Raw genomic sequence first — 24241 nt, 5'->3', positions numbered from 1 at the left:
AGGGGCCTGGGTACCATATCTGCTGAGCCCTAAATTGGAGATGTAGGTGCCACTTTGAGATCTGAGAGTCTGCAAGCATCAAAGTATAGGAAGCTCTTGTTTAGATTTCAGGGGTGAAAATAATATGACAAATGACCTAAAATCATGGCTATCTGGAGTGTCTAGCTGCTGTGGTTACAGTTCTTGGGGAGATGATTTTTGCTAGGTTGGTGTCCTCTCACCCCAAGTGAGGGAGATACCAGGAGTCAGGTCATAAAGAACTTTTAAACAATGGTTGTGGTTTAGATTTATCTACATTACAGAGATAGTTTGCAGCCTATCTGTGAGATCTACCAGCTGTGATTGCCATGCAACCCCCAGTGGGAGGATCGAGAACATTCAGATCAAATGCATGGGTAGGTCTCCTTGGAGCATCAAGACGTGTTGTTGTTGTTGTTTTGTTTTTGTTTTTTTGAGGCAGGGTTTCTCTGTATAGCCCTGGCTGTCCTGGAACTCACTGTGTACACCAGGCTGGCCTCGAACTCAGAAATCCACCTGTCTCTGCCTCCCAAGTGCTGGGATTAAAGGCGTGCGCCACCACTGCCTGGCTGCATCAAGATGTGTAAACTCAGTCATCTTTTGATGCAGGGAGAGTGAAAGAATTTTGCATGTCCTGTGTGGACATGGTGTATGATGGATTAGGTGGCCTTTAGTCATTGTTCTTGTCCAGCTGTGTGTTTTAGGACTGTCCAGATCTATGTCCTGCAGCTTGAGCAATGAGTGACCTGCCTGGGACCTTTTAGCACTAAGTGATTAGCCAGATGTGCCAAAGTCAGAAAGGGGAGGAAGTGTGGAGGAAGCAGGCAGAGCCTGGCTCCCAGTGAGGAGGGGTAGGGTGCTCTCGGGGTGATGGCCCAGTCTTGCAGTATGCTGGATCCAGAGGAGGCTAAGAGAGGCAGTTCAGACCTAGGCAGACACACTCGACTTGTGTTCCAGGCCTTCCTGTACTGGAACTGATTGTGTTTGGCAGCTTTGCAGAAGTAGGTTAGTGGGTGGAATGATGCTTCTATAGAATCCAGAGAGGGACATGGACTTATTCATTCTAGAGATATATACACCGAAGGCCAGAAAGATGGCTCGCAGGTAATGGAATGTACTTACCATGCAAGCCCAACAGTCTTAAGTTTGGTATCTGGGTCCTGGTGAAGGAGAGAACCAGCTTCTAAAAATTGTCCTCTGACCTCTGTATGCCTACACACACACACACACACACACACACACACAATGGCTTAGCAGTCCAAAGCACTTGTTGCTCTTGATGAACACCCAGGTTTGGTTCCCTGCATCCATATGGTGATTTCCAACCAAACATAACTCCAGTTCCAGTGGATCTGAAGCCTTTTTCTGACTTCCTGGGGTACCAGGAATGCTAAGTCACATATAGGTGTGCGCAGGCAAAATGTTCATACACATAAAATAAAATAAAATAAATAAATCTTTAAAAAAAGAAAGCAGAAAAAGGCCATGTGTGGTGGTGTATACCTGCAGTCCCGGCACTCAGGAGACAGAGGGAGGTGGGTTTCTGTGTGTTGGAGGCCAGCTGGGTCTACATAGTGAGTTCTAAGACAGCTAGGACTATATAGAGAGACTCAGTCTCCAAATAAACAAACAAGCAAACAAACAAAAAAGAAGAGAGGAGAGACAGACACATTGAGCATCTCCTCTGTGTTAGCCATCTAGCTAGGCTGAACTCAGGGAACCATATTTTAAAGGGAAATGTTTTTATCTTAGTGCCTAGGTCATAGTACTCTACCACATTTGTCTCTTTGGCCTCTGCTGATACTGCTTTTAACAGGTGGAATTTTCTTCTCAAACACAAATCCCCTGGGGTATTGTTGCCAGCTCCCTGCCGAACCACAGGCAGGCCTCTGGGGCTTTGAGCCTGGCATCCCAGATGCCACTATGTTTACTCTTTATAGCTCAGGCAGGGACTATCCTGACATCTCACATTTCCCAGGCACCTTACCTTCCCAGCTAGCTGCTGCTACCCTATCCTCAGGGAAGAGGATGCTTTAGCTTGGAGATGTGGTAGCATCCACCTTGCAGCTGGTATCCGTGAAGTCCCAGCTTGTTCTATCCTCCATGGGACCAGCCCAGCTGATGCCCAGAGGACTTCTTCCCTAGACTTAAGCCTGACAGATCTGACAGAGTGCACCATAGGAAACCCACCTGTAAGACTTCTGACGGCTAACAGCACTTACTGTAGAGCACACAGGGCTGGAAGAGTCTTTGTACCTCCTCCCATTTGGGTTGTGGTGACACTCGAAAACAAGCAGAGCAGCAGGGTGAGCCCAGCATTTCCAGCTTCTTGAGACTGACCCCAGGAGCTGAGTGGGAGGCTTGTCAACTCTCTTGGGGCCCTCAGCTTATCTTCTCTTCTTCCCATTCCAACTTCTGCTCATTGTCTTGGCATGGGTTCCAACCCCACTTCCACGCCAAGAGCCTTCGAACAGCCTGAAGCCTTTGGGCGGGGAACCCTGATGACAGTAGCTCCCTCCATAGGGACAGCTCCTGGCAGCCGCCCTGTCCATCAGGTCATCCATCAACTGTCCACACGCTGCCTGTCTCCAGGGAGCTCTGAGGGAGTTGGCTAGCCATCTGTCCTCTCCCCCACACAGATGGGGCCCGAGGCCTTCATTCTTTGTGGCCTGTTTTAAGGGCCCTGGGGAAGAGACAACCTTTGGGATTCCGGCTCAGAAGATGTAAGTGGAATTTGCAAATCCTTTTCACCTGTCCTGTAGCTACTACAGGGGTAACATGAGAGTGGGTGAGAGGTGAACCAGAGTGATAAGAGAGACTTGGGGCTTGAGTGACAGAAACCAGTCAGCAGGGCTGTCAGCAGCACCCAGTTCTCATGCCGTGGCTACCTGTCCTTCGGTACAACTATCCACTAAACAGACATCTGTTTGAAGACCCAGGCTTGGGTTTTGCCAGTTTCCAAACTTCTCTGAGCTTCCACTTACTCATTCCTCCAATAGACAGTGAAGTTTCCTTAATGGCCAGGCACAGTGCTGGGCATGAGGGGTTAAGTGAGTAATGTGACCTCTCCATGCGGAAGCACAGACCTAGGTGCAGATGGACAGCATAAGGCCGAGCACAAGCACAGAAGGCCGGGAAGGAGGAAGTGGCTAGGTCTGACCCTATGAAAGGTGACAGTCAGCAGAGATCACCTTAGTGGAAGTGACCCTTGAGTCTATAAAAATGTATCTATCCTCTCCTCCCAGAGATTAGACTGGATAAACAGTGAAGCCCAGCAACTTTCTTCTAGGCCTCTCTGGGAAAGACAGAGCAGGGAGCTAGGTACAGGTTAGCCCGGTGCTGTCTGTCCTCTGTAGGTCTCCATAGAAGACAAGCTTGTTTATGTAGCAGGTGAGCTGGTCTGGGGAAGTTAGTATCTTCCACCTCTACAGTTTTCTAAGGTTCTCAGGCTCTTACCTAGACTTTCTCTTTAAGATAGCCCCAGGCGCTGGGGTTAGAGCTCAGCATGTGGGGAAGTCCTGGGTTGTGTTCAAGCTCTGAAGTATAAATAAATGAATAAATAACAAACAAACAAAAAAGTCAGCTGAAGGAACAAGAAGTGTACTGGGTGTTCCAAATCCGTATCCAGGTTTCTGTGGAGGAGACTAGCGGGAGACTGGCTGGTCAGGGTTGCCTTTGTCTGGGAGAGACTAACAGAGTTCCTTTCACTGTTGTGGTATTTCAACACTCCTGGGTGGAAATGTATGAACCACACGCATTTACTTTGTCATCGAGATTCCAGGTGCCGTCAGGAACGGGACCTGTAGGGCTGCAGGAATGGCTTGGAGATGAAATTGTGTAGCTGGCTAAGTTTCCAGGTTAGCCTGGTCCATGTTGAGCGCTAGCCTGAGGGTGGGGCGGGCACATGCTACTTGGGTTTGGAGTTCGATAGTGCTTCTGTTCCTAATATTTTTCTGAATGATTCTTACAGGAGTTTTGAGAGGTTTTTTGTTTGTTTGTTTGTCTGTTTGCGTAAAACAAAACAAAAAAACTTATTTTATGCCAAAGCTTCAGGAACCTCTGGCATCAGAGTCTTACCTCATGAGAGCCCAAACTAAGCTTTCTTTTTTTCTTTTTTGCAAGTGTCAAAAGTACAGGAAGTGCTAGGTAGAAGGTTCTGGGGGCACCTGAGGGTAAACTGTCCAGGATTGTTAGGGTTCCTGAGCAATGAGCCGAGCTAGTACTATTCTGCCAGGTCTCCCTTCTGTCCTTAGAGAGACCTTTCTGCCTTCTTCCTGTGATGAACAGCAGTCCCAGAGTGTTCTGGCCACCCAGCCCGTGGGTGGTGGGCACAGTGCCTAGGCCACATTGAACATGGTGTGGGTATGTGCCCCAGTCAATGGCTGTTTTTGTAGGCGCTGCTTGGCATGGGGGCAGGGTCTTAAATATAGCTTGCCCTGAGCCACCTAGGACACTGCCCTCTGCTTCCGGCTAATCTCTTATTTACATTGAAATGGTTCTGGAAAATACCAGATAGGCAAGCACCCTGACTGGGGTGGCTGGGGAGTGGGGTGAAGGGGTGTGTGTGTGGCGGGTGGGAACACAAGTATTTTAAAAATGCTGCAAATCTCTACAGCGTTTCCCAGAAACCACAAGCATGCGTTCTGCCTGCCAGCAGGGTTCCCGCCACCCCACTGCACCAAGCAGCTAGATTCTCCCAGTGAAGCCGGGAGTGGAAGTCAGCTTGGTGGGGGTAGCGGATGGGGATCCATGATCCTGTTGAAGTTGGGGCACCCTCGCTGCCAGGACAAGACATTTGGCACCTCCATTGTCAATCCTGTGGTACAGAAGTGCCCTAGGCATCGGGCAAGTCTGTGGGCACCTCCTGTGTCAGACATGCTCTGTGAAGGAGTGCCATTCTCGTGGGTTTCCTGCCCCCTGCTGTGTATACTTTCAGGGGGACAGGCAATTCCAACTCACGGATGGTGGTTGGCAGCAGCCTAGGATCTGTTAACTACAGAGGACATTGTCAGCACAGCTTAGTTGTCAGTTGGTTGTAGTTCAGTTGGGAGATTATTTCCTTAGACCTAGGTCACCATTCTGAGTCCCTTATTCTCCTGCCAGATGCCCCTCAGCATCAGGGCACGGCCTTCTGCCCTGGCTGACTCAGCTTCCCTGCACTTTGCATAGACTCTGGCTTCTCTCTGGTGCCCAGTCCAGTGTGGGTGTGGGGCAGATGTACTGCCTAGTAGTGATTACTGGATCTAGATAAGATTCCACTGGACCGAAAAGGCTTGGGGAACAGCATGGAAATAATGACAGGTGAGGTCGTAAACCTCACTTTTAAACCCACTGCAGACCTCAGCCCTCTGCCCCCAAGCCTAGAACTTTCTTCATTCCTTGTCTTCCTGCCGGGAAGGAAAGGGAAGCTAGAGGTGGCAGTCTTGTCCTGCAGAAGGGTGTGACTGTGACTCTCAGCGAGTCAGCTGGAGGAAGTGAACAGCAGGTGGCAACAGCTAGTATTTAGTGTGACTGGACGGGGCAGAAGTGTAGCTGAGGAAGCCTCCAGAAGGGCTGAGACAGCTGCCTTGACAGGGTAGGGTGTGGTTCCCCTAGGATGGAAGAGGAACACATTGTGTTGCCTGCTACACAGCTTCCCTGCCAGACCTTAGATCTTGGAGACATGTACATTGCCTTGCTCGCACATTCTTTTGTACTGTCCTCAGAATTTATGGTATCACAATCACTGGAGTGTCACCCACTGCATTGCACAGGGCTGTGTGCTATTCTGTATGTATTGTAGGAGAAACTGAAGGAGTAAGGCCAGTGGAGGGCCCAGCAGGAAGGTGTCCAGCCCTGGGGTTCTCACTGGTTCCTAATATGAAATTCTGGGGTCCTCCTCTTGTCCACAGTGCTTTTCCCTGCATACCACATGCACACACGCATATTTCCCAAAGTCTGAATGTCATTTCCTCAGGGAAGCCATTGTTGATCCTCTCAGACCACGTCTGTGTCCACCTTAGCAACAGGCATCCTTCTCCCTCACAGCATCCTTTGCCACCCTTGGAGCACCCATCCTTCTTCACTGCATCCGTTGGAACTTCGTTAATTATCTGGGTGTTTCTCTCACCCAGCAGGTGGGGGAGTGGTGGGGCCCATACGGGTATTTGTGAATGATAAGATGGTTCTTTAGCCAGAAACTGGTTTCCCATTCTCTTGTTTGGTATTCTTTGTGCAGCTAAGGTTTGCTTGCTGGAACTCGCCTCTTTTCCAGACTCTAGTGACCTGTCTGCAGTATGTCGCTGCTCTTGCTTGAACTCACTGACTCTCTTATGTGTTTAGAACTTGGCATCTCACAGTGGAGGAGAATGAGGTTCTGCAAGTATCCTGGGTAGGGAGAGACCCAGTTGCTGCCTCTTCTTGTGCCTGCAAGGATGTCCCCATGAGCCACTGGAGATTTAGGGTTACAAGGGAGCCTACACTGTCCGGTCCAGGAGACCCTAGTGGAATGTGCCTATCTGCTGTCTGCAGGTCTCTGAGGGGTTGGAATGTGGCCTGGGCTCCAAGCTTCCTCTTCCCTCCTGCTGTTTTCCCTAGGCTGCCTTTGTGCTGGAATGTCGGCAGCCTGGGAAGGTTCTTGGTAAGGACCTCTTCCAGTCTCAGCAACAAATTCCAGCTGGAGCCTGGGGACAGCTCCCACATGGGTATGGAGGCCACTAGAGAGGGCAGCAGGAGCACTAGGCCTGTGGGAACTGCTATGTTCTTGGCTCTCAGGCTGGTGGACTTTCAGCCCTGACATATATCGGCTGATATAGGGATCTCTCTCTCCCTTGGCCAGGTCCTGAGGAACCTGAACGGAAAGACTCAGGAGTGGAAAGGGGAGGCCCAAGGAGAGAGGAAGCTGGCCCTTTCCCATAAGGCCTTGCCTTGTCCAGCCCTGACATGAAACAGGAAGGGGAGTAGCCTCAGATTCCATCGTCAGGTGGAGCCTGCCTACCAGCACCAGGTTCTCTGGTCCATTGGAACCATCCATTCGCAGCAGGAGGTGACTCTCCTGAGTTTGTCAGCCATATCTGACTTCTCAATATTTCCAGGGCCTGGTTCATTTCTTGGTGACCTTTGCAGCTCCTGTGCCCTTTGTTCCCTGATCTCATTTCTTCTCCCTCCCATTCCCATTTCTGTAAGGAGCTGACTCACTTCCTCCTCCCTAACTCCACTCACTGCCAGGCCCTGTGGCAAACAGGGTGTATGCATGGAGGGAGATCTCACCCAGGGCACGGCAGTAGGACTTGGAGGCCATCCTTGGCTCTGGAGCAGGAGATGGGGAGGAGGGGTGGCTCCAGGCCATAGGGAACCCCCCCAGCCATTGTGCAGTCTGGATAGGGCATCAGGGAACACCTGCTTGTGTCACACTGTGGGCTTGTTTGGGGAGGAGACTGAGTCCTGTGATGAAGGAGCCTGTGCTTTCACTAGAACTATAGGCTTCCGTAGAAAGCCAGATCTCAGCCCTGGGTGGCATGGGCTAGAGGCCAAGTGGTGACAGCACTGTCAGGCAGCTTGAGAACGTCATGATCCGTTGTGACACCCCGTCTCATGCACAGACCCATCACACTGAATGGATAGTATTTGGAGGTTTAAATAGGACCTTCTAGAGGCCTATCAAGGGACAAAGATTTGATGTTGTCTCCTGTGTAAGTTCTTGCTGATGAGGCTCTGCCTCCTGCCTCCCTCTTTAATGAACTGGTTTGATTGTAGAATTGTCTGGGTTGGCATCTTCCACCTCACTCTCCCCTGAGCTGTCCAGGCTATAGCAGCCTAAAGCTCGACACTCCAGGCCCTGAGGGGACCCAGCTTGTGCTGAACCTGGCCTAGCCTTGCATCCTCCTGAGAAGATGCCTCAGTTACCTAGGGTGAGCACATGGCGGGATCAAGTCCCCACTCATTTTGGACATTCATTGAGGTTAAAAAGAAAAAAGGTAGGGACTGGAAAGATGGCTCAGTGGGTAAACAGAAGACTTGAGTTTTGATCAGTGTATGCACGTAAAAAGCCAAGTGTGTAACATATGCCTGTAATTCTAACACTTGGCGACATAGACAGGAGGCTCATGGAGGCTTAGCACTAGCCAGCCAGACTAACTGGTCAGTGAGCACCAGGTTCAGTGATAAACCCTGATAAACAGAAGAGCTAGGGAGAGGGGGTGTGGGGGAGGGAAGAAGACTTAGGCTGGAGAGATGGCTCAGCAGTTAGAGGTTACGGCTTTCGCAGAGGACCTGGGCTTGGTTTCTAGCATCCCATGCAGGCTCACAATCACTGTACCCCAATTCCAGGAGGTCCAATGCCCTCTTCCAGTCTCCATGGGAACTGGACACATATGTGGCGTCTATACAAATGTGCAGGCAAAACACTAATATACATGAAATTAAAACAAATCTTAAAAAAGAAGAAAGAAAAGGCAGAAAAATGAGAGAGGAAGATCCGTCACATCAGCCTCTGGTCTACACACACAGGCACACACATACACACACATACATATGCCACACATACACATACATGCATACACCACACATACATGCATACACCACACATACATGCATACACCACACATAAACATACATGGATACGCCACACATACACATACATGGATACGCCACACATACACATACATGCATATGCCACACATACACATACATGCATACACCACACATACACATACATGCATACGCCACACATACACACACATGCATACGCCACACACACACACACACATGCATACGCCACAATACACATACATACATACGCCACACATACACATGCATACACCACACATACACGCAGAGAGTAAGGAGAAGGGATAGGTATCAAGAGAGAAACTGGGCCATGGTCTTTGAGGTAGGGTGTGTTGGGGGGGGACACACTGCTGTGGTCTGCCTTCCTGGAATCCAGCGACAGCAAACAGCCCTGTTTCCCATAGCATTGAGCTATGCCTGCCAGTGCTTCATGTACTGTGGCCTTGGAGTCTGACCTCAGGACTTCTAGATGGCAGGAGTTTCTTGTGTAGATTGTGGGGACTGGAGAAAGTGAGGGGTGCCAGCCTGACCCCCACCTGACATGCCTGTTCCCTACCTAGTAGGAGGAAAACACACTGCACAGGCACATGGAGACCCCTCTGTGTTAGCTCAGACACTGTTGCTAGCTTGTGCTCCACTGGACTCTGGCAGGATCCTTAGTGTAAGAATGGCCTAGGTACTGCCCATGTACCTCCTGCAGAGTCAAACATAGTTTTGCTATTAGTCTCCTGTCCTTCCTCCAGCTCTTCCCTTCTTTATCGTATCACAGCAGAGGAGTGGGTCTCTGAGAAGGCAAGGCTGAGTGTTTCCACTTTACTTAGCCCATTTGTGTTTTCTTCAACTGTAGGTGTTTCTTCTCTGCCATCGGAAGAGGGATTTTGCTGGGTGTGGTGTACATCTGTAATCTATCATATCACTTGGGAATTGGAGGCAAAAGAATCAGGAGTTAAAGTTTAGCATTAGCTACATAGCAACTTTAAGGCCAGCCTGGACTACATACATAAGACCTTGCCTCAATAAACAAACACAAAACTAAAAACAAAAAGAGGGGCTGGAGAGGAGAGATGACTCAGTGGTTAAAAACACTTGTTCTGGGGCTGGAGAGATGGCTCAGCAGTTAAGAGCACTGACTGTTGTTCCAGAGGTCCGGAGTTCAATTCCCAGAAACTACATGGTGGCTCACAACCATCCATAGTAGGATCTGGTGCCCTCTTTTGGTGTGTCTGAAGACAGCAGCAGTGTACTCATATACATAAGGTTAATAAACACTTCTTAAAAAAAAAAAAAAAACACTTGTTCTTAGGAAGGATCAGGGTTCAGTTAGTACCTACATGATGGCTCATCTATTTCCAGGGAAGCTAACACCCTCTTCTGACCTCTGCAGGCACCAGGCACACACATAGTCCACATACATACAGACAGACAAAACACTCATATACATAAGAAAATAAAAATAAAAAATGTAAATGTACTCTACTTATTAAAGAAGAATAAGAAAGGGGGAGGGTTAACCTAATCTGTACCACGTGTTCTTTCAGTCCCTCCCATTCTCAAAGTCCTGTGTAGTGCTTTCCCCCCACCTGTACTGCTGCTGTAGAAACAGATGCATGTACATAGGGGTTGGGTCAGGGGTTGGTTCTGTCTGTAGGAGCCGCCCCCAGCTCTTCTGGGAGAAGAAGAGGAAGGCAGCTAAGAGGGAAGGGCCCAGACATCAAGACTGATGTATGGTTTTGTGTGTGTATTAAACTGCATTATGATATTTGGGTGATGTGTGGGCTTTCGGCTGTATTGCCTCTAGCTGAGTGACCTTGAACAGATTCTTTCATTTCTCTGGGCCTTATTTTCCTCTTCTATAAAACAAGAGTAACAATGGTGCTTATAAGTGCCGTGAGGGCCGATGGGCGTAGTGCATTTATAATCACTTTTAATAGCCCTTCAAAAACTATTAAAGTAGTTCCCCTCACCTCAGAGGGTAACAGACCTGAAGTGGATGCCCAAAACCTTGTGTATACTATGTCCTGTACATGGATATTTATGGTAAATTTTAATTTATAAATTAGGTGCAGTAAGAGGTTAGCAGTAACAGTAAGATAAAATAATCCTAACAGAACATTGTAATAAAATTTATAAATGTCCACATGCCATGATTGACACCAGGAATCTCAACATTTAGAAAGGGGAGGGGGAGGAGCAAGAATTCAAGATCACCCTGGAGTACATAGCAACCTTAATGCCAGCCTGGGCTATGTGAGATCCTGTCTTCAAAAAAACAAAACAAAACCAAGTAAATGAGAAGCCTGATGAATTATTTGTTTCTAGAATTTGCCATTGAGTTGTTTTTGACTGCAGCTGACTGTGGCTAACTGAAACAGTAGCAGGCAGAACCAGGACTGACAGGATGATGTCGGGCACCAGAGTGAGCATCGCTGCCATCAGTCCACTTCTGAACCCCAGGAAGTGCTTGGTGTCTGGAATGGAGACCATCTGCCTGCAGAAGTGCTGCAGGCTCTGTCCCTGTTAAGGGCGCAGCTGTGTGTCCTTTACTCATGTCCTCAGGCTAGTGCCTTTGCCCACAGTGTCCTTCCAGTGAAGCTGGGAAAGCAGCCTGAGCTTCCTCAGGGCCACTCTGAGCATGGATGGCTTGCCCTGAGCTACAACCTGCTCTTTTTAGTTTGATGCGAGCTTTGAAATCGTGCTGATTTTTCTTTGTCTGTCTGGTGCCAGTGCCTTGGAGCCCCAGGTCGTCTCCTGTTTGCTTTCTGGTTGGCAAGCTTACTCTGCTCTTTGTTGTTTCCTGTCTTCATGCCTGTCTTGCTCCCGGCAGCTGATCTCCAGTAGGGCTAAGCAAGAAGAGAGGCGCAGAATTTAAAGGCAACCCTTGCCTGCTATCTCCTGGGTCATCCTCATCACACATAGGAGTTTGCTCTCATGTAGATTTTCTAGCTAATGTAGCAAAGCCCTGAGATTCGGGTCCTGTGGTAGAACGTGCTAGCAATCAGATCTGCTCTGTTGTCTCACTCTTCTGCGTACCCAGTAGAGCTGAGTCACTCCAGCAGGTGCCCAGAGTCCATTGTCCTCTTCCTCATGTGTCTCACGAGGCTGTCTAGAGGGAGATGTCCAATTTGGCTCTCACTGCCCCGTGGCCAAAGTCCTGGCCTGGGACAAGGTAACTTCATTGACTTTATTTGCCCTTGAAATAAACCTTGAAGTTTTCACTTAGGACCCTTTCTGGGGCACCACCAACGACTGTGAGTCCCGCAGTGCTCTGGTGGGAAACCCTCAGGCCGCTACATTCCAGACATCTTACCCGGTGCCTGGCCCAGAGACTGTGGAAACAAGGACAGATTGTGCTGGACTGAGGGGCTTTCTCCCAGGCCAGGACGCCTTGGGGTGGAGGCTGGCTTTCCTTCAGTCTCCTTCCAGCCCTGTGGCAGCTGGCTTCTGCTCATTGGCTGGATGCTAATTGTGACTGCCCTCTCCCCCATTTCTTTTTGAGGCCCAGGGAACAAGGCTCCACACATGGGACAAGGGTGTAAGCAGACTGTGGGCAGGGGTGGGAGAGGACAGCAGCAAGTCAGAGACACCATCTGAAGGAAGCTTGGACAAGAATGACCTTAAGCAATGTGGAGGGAAACTCCTGGACCAGAACTGTTCAACAGAGCACACTGAGAAATAGAAATGTTCTGTGGTCATATGGCCACTGAACACTTAGAACGTGACTTGAACAAAAGAGAAGCAGAACTTTACATTTTATTTGATTTTAATTTAATACAAAATATACCTGGTATTTTTAATTTAACTTAAATTGCTTTCATGGCCAATGGCTACTGTATTGAGCACTATAACTCCAGACGGCTCCTAGAAGTGTGGGGTGGGGACAGGGAAACAGTTCTTACAGTCTTATCTCCTTCTGCAGAGTGCTCCCCCCCCAACCCCTCCAGGCTGAGCCTGGTGACATTTCCCCTTCCTGTTAGGAAGGAAGGTTTGTTCTCTGGCAGTTTCTCCACTTCACCAACTCTGGAATCCTGATGCCCTAGGGACAACAGGTCCCTGGCAATGTGCCACCACACTGTGGCAGTGCTTCCCCACCTTGCCAAGTGTGACTCTCGGCCAGCTTGGTAACACACAGGTGCTCACATGCCCAGTGGGTTTGGCAGGCTCTGCACGTGGGGGCGGGGGCAGAGACGAGGTAGGCAAAGCAGAAGCCTCTTCCTGCTTCTGTGAAGACTGGGCCTGGCTTTGTTGTTACTTCAAAGGGTTCTAGAAACAGGCCCAGTAAAGACCTCTAGAAGTGAGCACACAGATCTTCAAATACAGGATCTGTGTGCCCCCTACCCCCACCCCGCCCCTATTTAGGGGAACCTGAGAGGAGAGTGCCTGAAGGAGCCCCTGTGACTTTGCAAATGAGTTCTACAGGATGCCAGCTCTCACACCCTGGAAGACCTTCCTTGGGCTTTATTAAATCAGTGTGGCAGACCCTTGAGCTAGTTTTCCTTTATTCTTCTGTGGAAATAGAGAATAGTGGTCATTTATATGAAAAGAGCACAATGCTTCCTTGTGCTCGTTCTCGAATGTCAGCCAGACAGGATGGGATCTGAATACAGTGAATGTGGTGTAATTAGTAGACTCAGACCCCAAGTCTCTGTGAGATTTGAGGCAGAGCCTGGTGAAACTGTCAAGACTGGTCCTGGGCTTTGAGCCTTGTTGGAAATTGGAAAGGCAGAGGCGTTTGGAAATCCCCAGAGCTGGAGGAAATCCCCAAGGGCTGAGACTCTCTAAAGAGAAACAGTACCCATGGAGCCACCAATCAGGTGGTCTTTCCATGCATCCAGGATCTGACTGTTCAGTTTTGGGGGTAGACACCTATTCTTGGTAGAGCAGGCAAAAATGCGCTAGTACAGGGCTCTGAGCAAACCTCTGGATGTGTAAAACTGCAGTCTGGTGGTGGAATGGAGGGGACCCAGAGTGCTCATCCTTGGGTCTTCAGGACAGAGATCTGTGACTGCCCTTCCTATGTCCACTGACTCTACTGACTGCTTGTCTCAGGCAGCTCTCCATTATAAAACTCAAGGCGTGGCTTGAATCTTTGAACTATAAACTCAAGTATTCATTCATTCACTTTATTCCATAAGTAAACACTAAACATCTACGTGTGGGAACTACTTCAGGTACTGAGGATAAGTCAGTAATGAAAAAAATGTAGGCATCTAGCTCATCTTTGCACCTTCTTTGCCATCTCCTGGGTAAAGTGAGAGGCCATCTTGCTGCTGCAGCCCCCCTGAAGCCTCAGCTCCCCGGGATGCTTGCTGGGGGCGGGCCCAGCAGAGGTGAAATCCTGCAGCCTTGGCTATGCCAGCAGGTCCATGAGAAAGGGAAGGCTGCCCTCTGCCGGGATCTGGTGGCACTGCGGGGCGGAGTGGCTCTGGAGCTCGAAGCGCATGCGCTGAACATGGCTCCACCCATGCGCTGGCGTCTAGGCGGAACAGGAAATACAGCGGTAGTCAGGTCTGAGGCCGATTTGGCCACCGACGGCTCCCAGTGTGTGGACTTTTGGACAGTACAGGTTTCCTTTTTACCTGCCCCTACCCTCTTGAGGTCATCTCTAGGCGTCTTTAAGGAGTTTGGCTGCTTCCCTTTCGGGATCCTTTTGATCACTTAGTGCCATTAAAATATGGAGGCACCCCAGCTCCGGAGTTTTCTGTAAATACGTGTTTAAAGCTGGTGTTGAGGAACCTCAGAAGTAGTCCTCTGATGGGGTGCACCTGACACGATTGGTGGCTGGCGCTCTCCTACCCAGGAAGCATAAGTTATATGGTCTCGCCCCAGTTTTTAGGGCTAAGTGCTTGAAACAGGGCTCCCTACAACTTCCTTAAACAAAAGTTCCATTTGTTTTATGTTATTAGATACTGTAAATTAGTAATACAAACATGTAATTGGTACTCATTTATGGAAATAGTGTTAATAGATTCTTTTTGTAATAATTAATTTATTTTTATTTTATGTACACTGGTGCTTTACTGGCATGTATGTCTGTGTGAGAGCATCAGATCCTCTGGAACTGGAGTTAAAGATAGTTGTGAGCTACCATATGGGTACTGGGACTTGAACCTGGGTCCTCTGGAAAAGCAGTCAGGGTTCCTAACTGCTGAGCCATGTCGCAGTCCAATCGATTCTTTCACATTTACTTACTATTTGTATGTGTGTGTAAGCATGAACATGCTACAGCACACATGAATGAGAAGTTGTGGACTCGCTTCTCTCCATCATGTGGATTCTGGGATCAAACTCAGATTGTCCAACTTGATGGCAAGTGCGTTTGCCCAATAAGCCTTCTCAGCCTAATAGACTGAATGAAAAATGTTTGTTTAGAGAGAGGGTCTCACTGTATATCACTGCCTGGTCTGGATATGCAAACCAGATCGGCCTGGAAATTATAGAGATCCACCTGCCTCTGTCTCCTGAATGCTGGAACTAAAGTTGTGGGCCAACATGTCCCGCTTGACGTATGTGTGTATATGTATGTGTGTGGTATATACACATATATGTATATATGCATATATACATACATATTTATTTACAGGAGTTTTGATCTTCAGGAGGAACGAGGGACAATGGGGCTGGGCAACATGCTCTCATTAAGGGTTTTAAAGAGAACCTCAGTTTTAGTGTTTCCACCCTACATATTTTCTGATAAATCAACTATCTGTAATAACAGCACTTGTGCAGCTGAGTAAGATCACTGTGAGTTGGAGGCCAGCCTGAAGTGCTTATTGTAGTGGGATCCCACACCTGCAAATAAATAGACAAAAAACCAAATAAAGCCCCTCTCTTTCATGGCCTGACTCCAAACTACCCTGTGTGGCTGACTCCCTCACCAAGAGAAATTCTCATCCTCTGAACCTTCCCAGAACTTTGTTGGTGCCCCTTGCAGGAGGAGCTCATTCTTACTTCAGTTATAACTATTGGGGTCCATTTGTTCTTTCCTCTGTTGGTCATTTTTTTGGAGGAGATCAGAAGCTAAGTCACTACTTTATGCCACTCACCCATCCTCACATATGCCTCGTCTCTGAGCAGAGTCCAGGAGTGGGCGAGTGATGGGTCATCACAACAAACATCCCACCATGACAGCTCAAAGGATAGTTCTCCAGAGATGGAAACATTCCATCCAGCTTATTATTGTACCTTCTAGATGAGTTGGGTAAATCCAGTAGCTTGTTGAATACCTACTGTGTGCTTGGTGTTGGAGAGTAGGATAGCTTTGATTAAGTCTTTTAGGAAGATATAAAATTAAATATGCACCCAGCACCAACAACCAGAAGAGTGACTTATTCAAGTGTGTGTGTGTCGGGGGTTGGGGGGGGGGGAAGGCTATACTGGGTCTTGAATGCAGGGCTTCAAGCACACTAGGCAAGTACTCTACCACTGAGCAACAGTCCTCCAAATTTATTTTGTTGAGTAAAACTGAATTTATTAGGGGTTGCTTACAGAGTGATGGACATGGGACAGATGGACATGGTTTTCTTGAGGTCATCAATCTGTTCTCAGTATAAAGGTCCTATTTTATCTGGCTCTAGTCTGCAACATAATTGTTGTAAACCTAGGTTCTGAGTGCCACCCAGTGTTTAACTCTGTGGCCAGATGACAGAAAGACAAGGATCAGAGCAGAGTCAGGAAAAGCTGTATGCTTGTGTGTATTCTGTGTTCTCTTATCCAGGTTTCTGCCCATCTCAGCAAACATCCAGCTATGGGTAAGACGGTGTGTTTTGCTGTAGCCTGACAGGTAGAGCAACTAACCAGCAGCTTGCATGCAAGGTGGAGTTGACACTGGTTAGAGGACCAGTCTCTACAGATGGCAAATGAAGGAGGCAACAGTGGTCCTGATGGGAGAGCAGGCTTAGACATATGGCATCAATTGATAGCCATTCAGAACATTAACGGGCTCTGTAGTCACAGCACACACACACTAAACTTCAATGAGTTCAGCTGTATGTTTGTGCAAGAAATTATATTGGCCTAAGATTATTGAAAATAGTTTTTTTGGTATAATTATATGTTGTGCACACTGTATACTGTGCTTCCACGGAGATAGGTTGTATAGAATGGTATAGAGGTTCGCCCCTCATCCACGGGAGATGTGTTTCAAGATCTATAGTAAATGCCCAAAAGCTTGGCTAATACCGAGTCCTAGAAATAATGTGTTTTTCTTGTTTGCATACCTATGATAAAGTTTAATTTATAAATTAAGCACAGTAAGAGATTAACAGTAAGTAATGAAATAGCAGCAATAATAACAATACGGTGTGATGAAAGGTTATGTAAATGTCAACTCTTTCAAAAAGTCTTACTGTGTTCTCACCTATAGGAAGTACTTTTTAGCTTCTCCCTGGTGTATTTGAGTTTCTGGCCTTATCATTCCTGCTTTAGGGGGAGAATTTATTTATTTAACAGACTAGTGAATGAATCGAGGGCTTTAAGCATGCTAGGCAGGTATTCTACCACTGAAATACCTTCTCATCTCTGAGGTCATTATTAAGTAGAGTTATTGTTCCTTGAACACAGCCCCAGGATCCTGTGATAGTCTGCCTCATAACCAGGGTAGCTACTCAGTGACTTCTGGACAGATGGCATTCGTGGTACAGATTCATATCTAGGAAAGAGTGGGATGATGGGAAATTTCATCATGCTACTCAGAATTATGTGTAATTTAAAACTTACAAAAACTTTATTTCTGGGGTTGTCTAATATTTTCAAACCGTGATTAACCTTGGGTAGCTCAAAGTGTAGGCCATGAAACTGCACAGAGAGGAATTACTATAGACGCAGAGCCATGGGTACTGTATACCTGCTGAACAATCTTAGGAGCTTTAGGAGATTTATTTATCTATTTTTGTGTGGGTGGGAGTTTTTTTCCTACATGCATATCTGTGCACCACATGTGTGCTTGGTGTCTGTGGAGGCCAGAAGTGGGCATAGGATCCTCTGGGACTGGAGTTAGAGACAGTTGGGACCTGAACCCATGTCCTCTGGAAGAGCAGCAGTCAGTGTTCTTCACTAGTGAGCCATCTCTCCAGCCCCAGGAGTCTTTGACTGTATTCAATTTTGGTATTGCGTGATGACTTTAGAATGTAATGTTACATAATGTGTGACTCTCCATATGTAACAGAGTACCACACCAAGTATGTAGGTGTGGATACTGAGCACTCTGGTTTTAAATGATAATTTAAATGATGTTAATCCTGTGCTTCCCACCTACAATTTAATTTGTCAAGCATAAGCTTATACGTACTGTCTTCTAGTCTCAGAACAACTACACAAGGCAAGAATCATATTTTACTGCTGTAAGGGGCGGGGGTGGTGGCAACTTGAAGAAGTGGAATAATTCTGTCTCAGATCAGACGGGAAGAGTGAGGCTGCCCTGGGATTCAGCCCCGGGGTGTGTTGTTGCTCCATCCATTTGTTTCTGCACTACACTTCTGGGTGGGCCTTTTATTTTATCTTTTCGTACACCCCAGAAAGTTATCTTAAAGAAGGCAGAGCTATAGGTGGATATCAAGGAACGGGGAGGGCTGGGCAAGGTGGAGGGGCTGGTGGTCATGTGGACAGGGAACGTGGGGAAGTTTACGTGAATGAGACCACATGAGAGAATGAAAGGGAGTCAGGCCTGCAAGTCCTGGGGACTTCCTGTCTCCCTCCTCCTAGCACTGGGATCAAAGGTGTGCATCGCAACTGCCTGGCTGATTTGATGGGTATTTCGCTACACAATTGTCTGTGGACTGTATACATGCTGTATCCATGGAGAAAAGGGAGATCCCTGGAACTAGAGTTACAGATATGAGCTTCCATGTGGGTGCTGGGAATCAAACCCAGGTCCTCTGAAGAACAGCTACTCTTAACTACTGAACCATCTCTGCAGCTCCTGAGCCTGAATCTTTCCATGGTTCCTGGGATCTAACTCGGGTCCTCATGTTAATACAGCACGCACTTTACTAAGCCACCTCTCTGTCCTTGCTTTAATTTTTTTTTAGATTTATTTATTATGTATTTTTTATTTATTTTAGATGGGGTCTCATTGTGTAGCTCCTGGAACTCACTCTGTAGACCAGGTACCCCTTGAGCTCACAGAGATCCAAGCCTCTGCCTTCAGAGTTCAGGTACCCCACCATACCTAACTTATTTATTCTTTATTTGTATTTCATTTTTTATTTTATGTGTTCAAGATAGGATTTCTCTGTCTAGCCCTGGCCGTCCTGGAACTTGCCCTGCAGACCAGGCTGGCTTTGAACTCAAGAGATCCACCTGCCTCTGCCTCCCAAGTTCTGGGATTAAAGGTATGCACTATCACTGCCAGGCTTCTATTCTTATTTTATATGTATCAATATATTGTATTTGTATGTATGTGCATCATACATACATGGCTGATGCCCTTGGGAGTCAGAATAAAGTGTTGGAATTACAGATGGTTTCAACCATCATGTGGGGACCAAGCCTGGGGTCCTTTGCAAGAGAGTGCCCTTAACCCCGAGCCAACTCTCCAGCTCCTTTCTCCCATTTTTAAGATAACAGTATTTACATTTTCCCCCTTTTACTTGTGTGTGTGTGTGTGTATGTGTGTGTGTGTATGTGTGTGTGTGTGTGTGTGTAGGCCAGAGGTGGACAGTGGGTGTCTTCTTCAGTCCTTATGTTTTTGTTTTGAGATAGGGTATCTCTTTTAGCCCTGGCTGTCCCAGAACTCACTATGTTGATGAAGCTGGTCTCAAACTCACAGAGATCTATTTATTTCTGCTTCCTGTGTGCTGGGATTAAAGGCATGCACCACCATACCTGGCTTTCCTCAATCATTCTTTAGTAGAAATTTACATATTTAATTTGTATGCATTTGTGTACCTTTGTGTGTGTTGTGTGCACATATGTATGAGCAGAGGTCCTGGAGTTAAAGGCATACAAATGACCACACTAGGCATGCTTGAGCACACATACGTACATATTTGTGTTCATGCATACATGTGAGTGTACGCTCATGTGCTCATGCATGTATATGTATGTGTGCATGTGTCTATGTGAGTATATACCACATGTGTGAGCGTACCCACGGAAGCCAGAAGGGGGCACTGGATCCCCAGCAACAGGAGTTACAGATGGTTGTGATGACTCGTGTGCTGGAATCCAAACTCTGCTCCTCTGGAAGAGCGGGAAGTACTCTTGACTTTGGAGCCGTTTCTCCAGCTCCTATTGTTAGATTTTTTAAAATGTGCATTTTAGGGTTTTGAACTCACGTTCTTATGCTGACACAGCAAGTGTCATTACTTGTTGAGACACCTTCTCAGCTATTATTTACACTTTGTTTATAGGTGCCCTCCCTCACGTGCTGGTGATGGAACCCAGGAACTCAAACATGCTAAATAAATACTCGATCTCTGAGGCCCAGCACTGAACAGTAGTTTTAGAACTTTGTATGCATTAAGTCTTCTACCCTATGCTAACTCTATGCTATAGGTACTATTATTTCTCCTACCTTACTGATGAAAAAATTGAATTATAGAGTAGCGATTACTGTATACAGTTACTATGTGAAAGAGCCTAGATTGAACCAGAAAGTGTGGCTCTGAAGGTTGTATCTTTAACCGTGGCATACTGTGAACACGTCTTTTCAAGCAGTGGTTCTCAGACTTTAATGTGTATCAGAATTACTAGAAGGCTGGCTGAGCCTCAAATGCTGGGCCCCAGTGCTCTGGATGCAGAGGCTGGAGGGAGGCCTTAGTATTTCTAGCCAGTGCCCACTTGATGTGGATGCTGCTGGTCCAAGGATCAAACTTTGAGAACTAAATCTTTTTTTTTTTCTATCCCATACTTGCCTCTTATTGACTGGGAACTAGTACAAGCATAATCTTCAGTGTAGAGATGCAGGGAATTAAACTCATCTGTCCATGGCTACACAGACCACCCACCCATGCTTCTATCCTTCCATTCATCCTTCTATCCATCCATCCATCCACCCAATAGTTGGGCACATTACTACTAGGCTTTATGCCTACCTCAGTGCCTTGGCTTAAGCCAGAATCACCAGGAACCTGGCTTGGGGGCACACACCTGTAATCCCAGCTTCAAGAGCCTGAGACAGGAGGATCCCAAACTCAAAGCCAGTCTGAACTGCTTATCCAGATTCTCTCAAAAACAAAACAGCATACTAAGCATGGTGGCGTATGTCTGCAATCCCAGCATTTGGGAGGCGGAGGCAGTAGGATTCATTGAGGGTTCAAAGTGACCTGGGTTATATAATGAGTTCCAAGTCAGCCTGGGCCATAAAGTGGGACTGTTTCACAAAAAGCCAAAACCAGTGCTGGAGAGAGGGCTCAGTGTTCAAGAGCCTTCATTTTTATGGCACAGGATGTGGGTTTGGTTCCCAGCACACATGTAGTGGCTTGCAACAATCTACAACTCCTGTTCTGGTAGATCTGATGTGCTCTTCTGACTTTCTTGGACACCTGGCATGCATGAGGTATATATACATGAATGCAAACAAAACATTTATACACATTTAAAACAAAACAAAAAACACCGAAAGAATTATCTGGGATGTTTTAGAAATCCCAGTGCTTAGGGCTCCTTCCCAGACCAATTAAATCAGAAACCGATAGGGAGACAGGGAGGTCTAGGCATTATATCCTATACTAAAGTCTGAATTCTGAAGCATTCAGGGCTTCAGTGAGCATTGCTGTGCTCGGGGGAACCCAAGGAACCTTTGACAGTTGCATTGTCCTAGGAGGACTAGGGGACCTCCCTAGGAAGAGGTACCACTTCCCTAGAAAGCAGAGAGGTATGTTTCCTGACAGCCTGTGTATGGGTATGCATGTGGGGGGGGGATGGTAAGACTAGGTGACTTGTACAGTGTCATGTAGAAAGATCAGAGAGACCTAGCAGTGGTGGTGCGCACCTTTGATACTAGCAGTCATGAGGCAAAGGCAGGCAGATCTCTGAGTTCAAGGCCAGCCTGGTCTACAGTATGAGTTCCAGGACACCCACGGCTATACAGAGAAACTCTGTCTCAGAAATAAAAACAAATAAATAAAAGGAGAGCTGGGTTTGGTCCTTCTGGGCAGTTCTTATCATTCTCTTCCCTGAGAATGTAATAGCTACAGGACCACGGGTGCTTAGAACTGACCATGTGGGTGATGAGCTTGGGTTTTTCCAATCCCTCCCTCCCTGGAAAGGAAGAAGGAAGCAATGACTGTCTCCATTTTCCACAGACACTTGGCAGGCCGTGTCTTTTCCCTCATTGCTGTCTTTCTCCCAGCACCCAGGCTATCTCTGGTAGTGTTAGCTCGAGCCAGGCCGGGGTTTCTAACAAGGAACACAAGTTCTTCACTGACAAGCATTGTTCACTGGCCAGACACCCCCAGTTCCCTCCGTTTGCAGGGCTGAGGGCTTCCCACCCCTCCCCACCCACCACACTCTCCTCTGCCTGTGCAGCAGCTGGCTGGTGTGTGGGAGAAGGAAATGTGGATGAGGGAGAGCACTGATTCTCTGCATGTCTCCCAGGCCTCTATTCTAATGAGGCAGCAGCAGGAGGCTGCACTCAGGCTGTTCTTGTGGGTCTCTGCTCTTGCTGGACCTTACAGGATTGCTGTGAGGTTGCTGCCTGGGCCTAGTGTGTGTGGCCCCGCATGTCACATTGAATGTAGTGTTAGTGTCTCTATACAGTACTTAGATGGCATAGTTAGGCGTAGGATTGAAAAGTACACTGTGCTGTGATTGAGTTCACGCATGCTGTTATGTGTGTGTATGTGAGCGTGCATGTGCTAGTCTCAATCTTGGCCTGTGGGGCCGGGGGCTGCAGGTCTCAAATTCCTTTGCTATTTTTAGGGGCCATATCAGCTCAGCTGTCCAGGAGCCTGAGTGTGTGTCAGAAGGAAAGTGCCACCCTTCCTGTCTCCTGTCCCTAACCCCAGGACACTGTCTGTCCCCAGCCCATGCCCTTATTTGAAGAGCTTCTTCTCCCTCCTACCCAGACCCCGTTGCTCTCTGACTGTGGACATACCTGGTACCCGCAGTCCTCTGGCCTCTGCTGTCTCTATAGTTCTGGCAGGGCTGGGCAGCTGCAGCGGGAGGGGCCTGGGAGAGGGAGGGGACCAGGGGCGGGGCTGCAGCCTGTGCTATTCTGAGCTGCTAACGGAGCAGCAGAGAGAGGAGACTTCTTGCTCTGGGCTGCTCCAGGCCAAGCCATGCGGGTGAGTGTCCTTCTGACCCCAACCCCGGAAATGTCCCGGCCTCCCCACGATGTTTCCTCATTTAGGAAAGGAAGGCACCCTGTTATTTCCCCAGATGTGGCAGAAGTAGGTGGAGAGGAAGAGGTGGAGCTGCCTTGGGGCTCCTCTCTCAGTCACTTGGTTGAAAGGGCAGTACATGGCCCCAGCTGCCTCAGAGCCCCTAAGAGGCAAGGCACATTCTGGGTCTGACTCATGATTTGGGGAGTTTTGGTGGGAAACCATCTTCTAAACCTCAGTTTCCTGGGGCTGCCTCCACCACCCCACAGACTGAGGCACGCCTTCCCCACAGTGATGTCTGCCAGGAAGCTTTTATTTCTTCCAGAACCTAGGAACTCAGGCATGTCTTTGGAGATTCTGGTCCTGCTTTGGGCTGGTATGGTAGCCCCCTCTGCCCTCTTACTCTGGACTAGATGGGAAAGATGGCCTTGACAGGGGCTGGTCCTTGTGGTTGGCTGGAATCTTCTTACTGTCTGTCCTCAAGAAGAACCCAGCATGGCCTCTTCCATTCCCATGCCCAGGATACTTAGAAGAGACACACATGGCATCTCAGAGATGCCCTGTCTGTGAGCCTCTTTATCTTAATTTAAGGAAAACTTATCTTTAGTCATTTGTGTTTGTATGTGTATGTGTGTGCGCGCCCACCCCTGTGTGCCTTGGTTTGAGTGTGTGTGTGTGTGTACATACCCCTGTGTGCCTTGGCTTGTGTGTGGAGGTCAGAGGACAACTTGTGGGAGTTAGTTCTCTCCTTCCACTGTGTGAGCTCTGAGGACCGAACTCAGGTCCTCAGGCTTTATCAACAAGCCTCTTTCCCTACTGAACTACCTTGCCAGCCCATGACTCTCTTTTAGCAAATTATTCCAGAGAAGTAAGTTCCTTCAAAAAGCAAGTGAGGAGAGGCATAGCTGCCTCCCAGGCCGTCCCCTCTGCTCCTCCAGCCACCAAGGGTAAGGCTTTCGATGGAGTCAGCAGTTGGCAGAGTGTGAGCTGGCCTGGTGCGGAGGTGTATCAGAAGCCTGAGATGTGCCCATAACGTTTGTATCTCTCTCTGCCTGAAGACCTGCCCTGTCCCAGCTGCCAAACTGGCACTGCTGTGGAGGTGTGTGGGGGCAGAGCAGGGTGGTACCAGAGGGAACTCTTCACTCCGGGAGTTGGGTGCTTCCTGCTCTAGCCTGCTCCCCACCCCATCCTGCATACCCAGGCCACCAGCACCTTATCTGCCACAGATTCAGGGCCATAGGAAATGGCACTAGCGAATGGCAAAGTGCCCTGCAGAGGAGCCTTGAGTGTCCTCAGAAAGGGGAGGCCTCCAGCAGGCCTGGCTGCCCGTCCGAGGAAACCCTGGCCCTTCTGCCACTGCGGCGGCAGGAAGCTGTCCCATGGCACCTGCTTCCTCCAGGCGGGTGGGCAGTGGC

The 24241-nt window shown here is 48.2% G+C and overlaps 1 protein-coding gene across 7 annotated transcripts in view; it reads left to right on the top strand.

Annotated features, from left to right (window-relative positions):
* Window positions 1-24241, top strand: part of Myo18a (myosin XVIIIA) — a 100566-nt gene that overhangs the window by 14766 nt on the left and 61559 nt on the right. The window contains exon 1 of one of the 7 annotated variants that reach the window (XM_028759292.1): window positions 22709-22790. The exons of the other annotated variants lie outside the window; for them this stretch is intronic. Coding sequence (XP_028615125.1) covers window positions 22785-22790 — 6 coding nt within the window. The 5' untranslated portion in view covers window positions 22709-22784. Of the gene's footprint in view, window positions 1-22708; window positions 22791-24241 lie in introns of those variants that run through there. 7 annotated transcript variants of the gene reach the window in all.

Source organism: Grammomys surdaster, unplaced genomic scaffold (genome assembly GCF_004785775.1).
Source record: "Grammomys surdaster isolate TR1022 unplaced genomic scaffold, NIH_TR_1.0 126278, whole genome shotgun sequence".
NCBI lineage: Eukaryota > Metazoa > Chordata > Mammalia > Rodentia > Muridae > Grammomys > Grammomys surdaster.
Note: the sequence above shows the minus strand (reverse complement) of the source record. Positions and strands in the feature narration are given on the sequence as shown.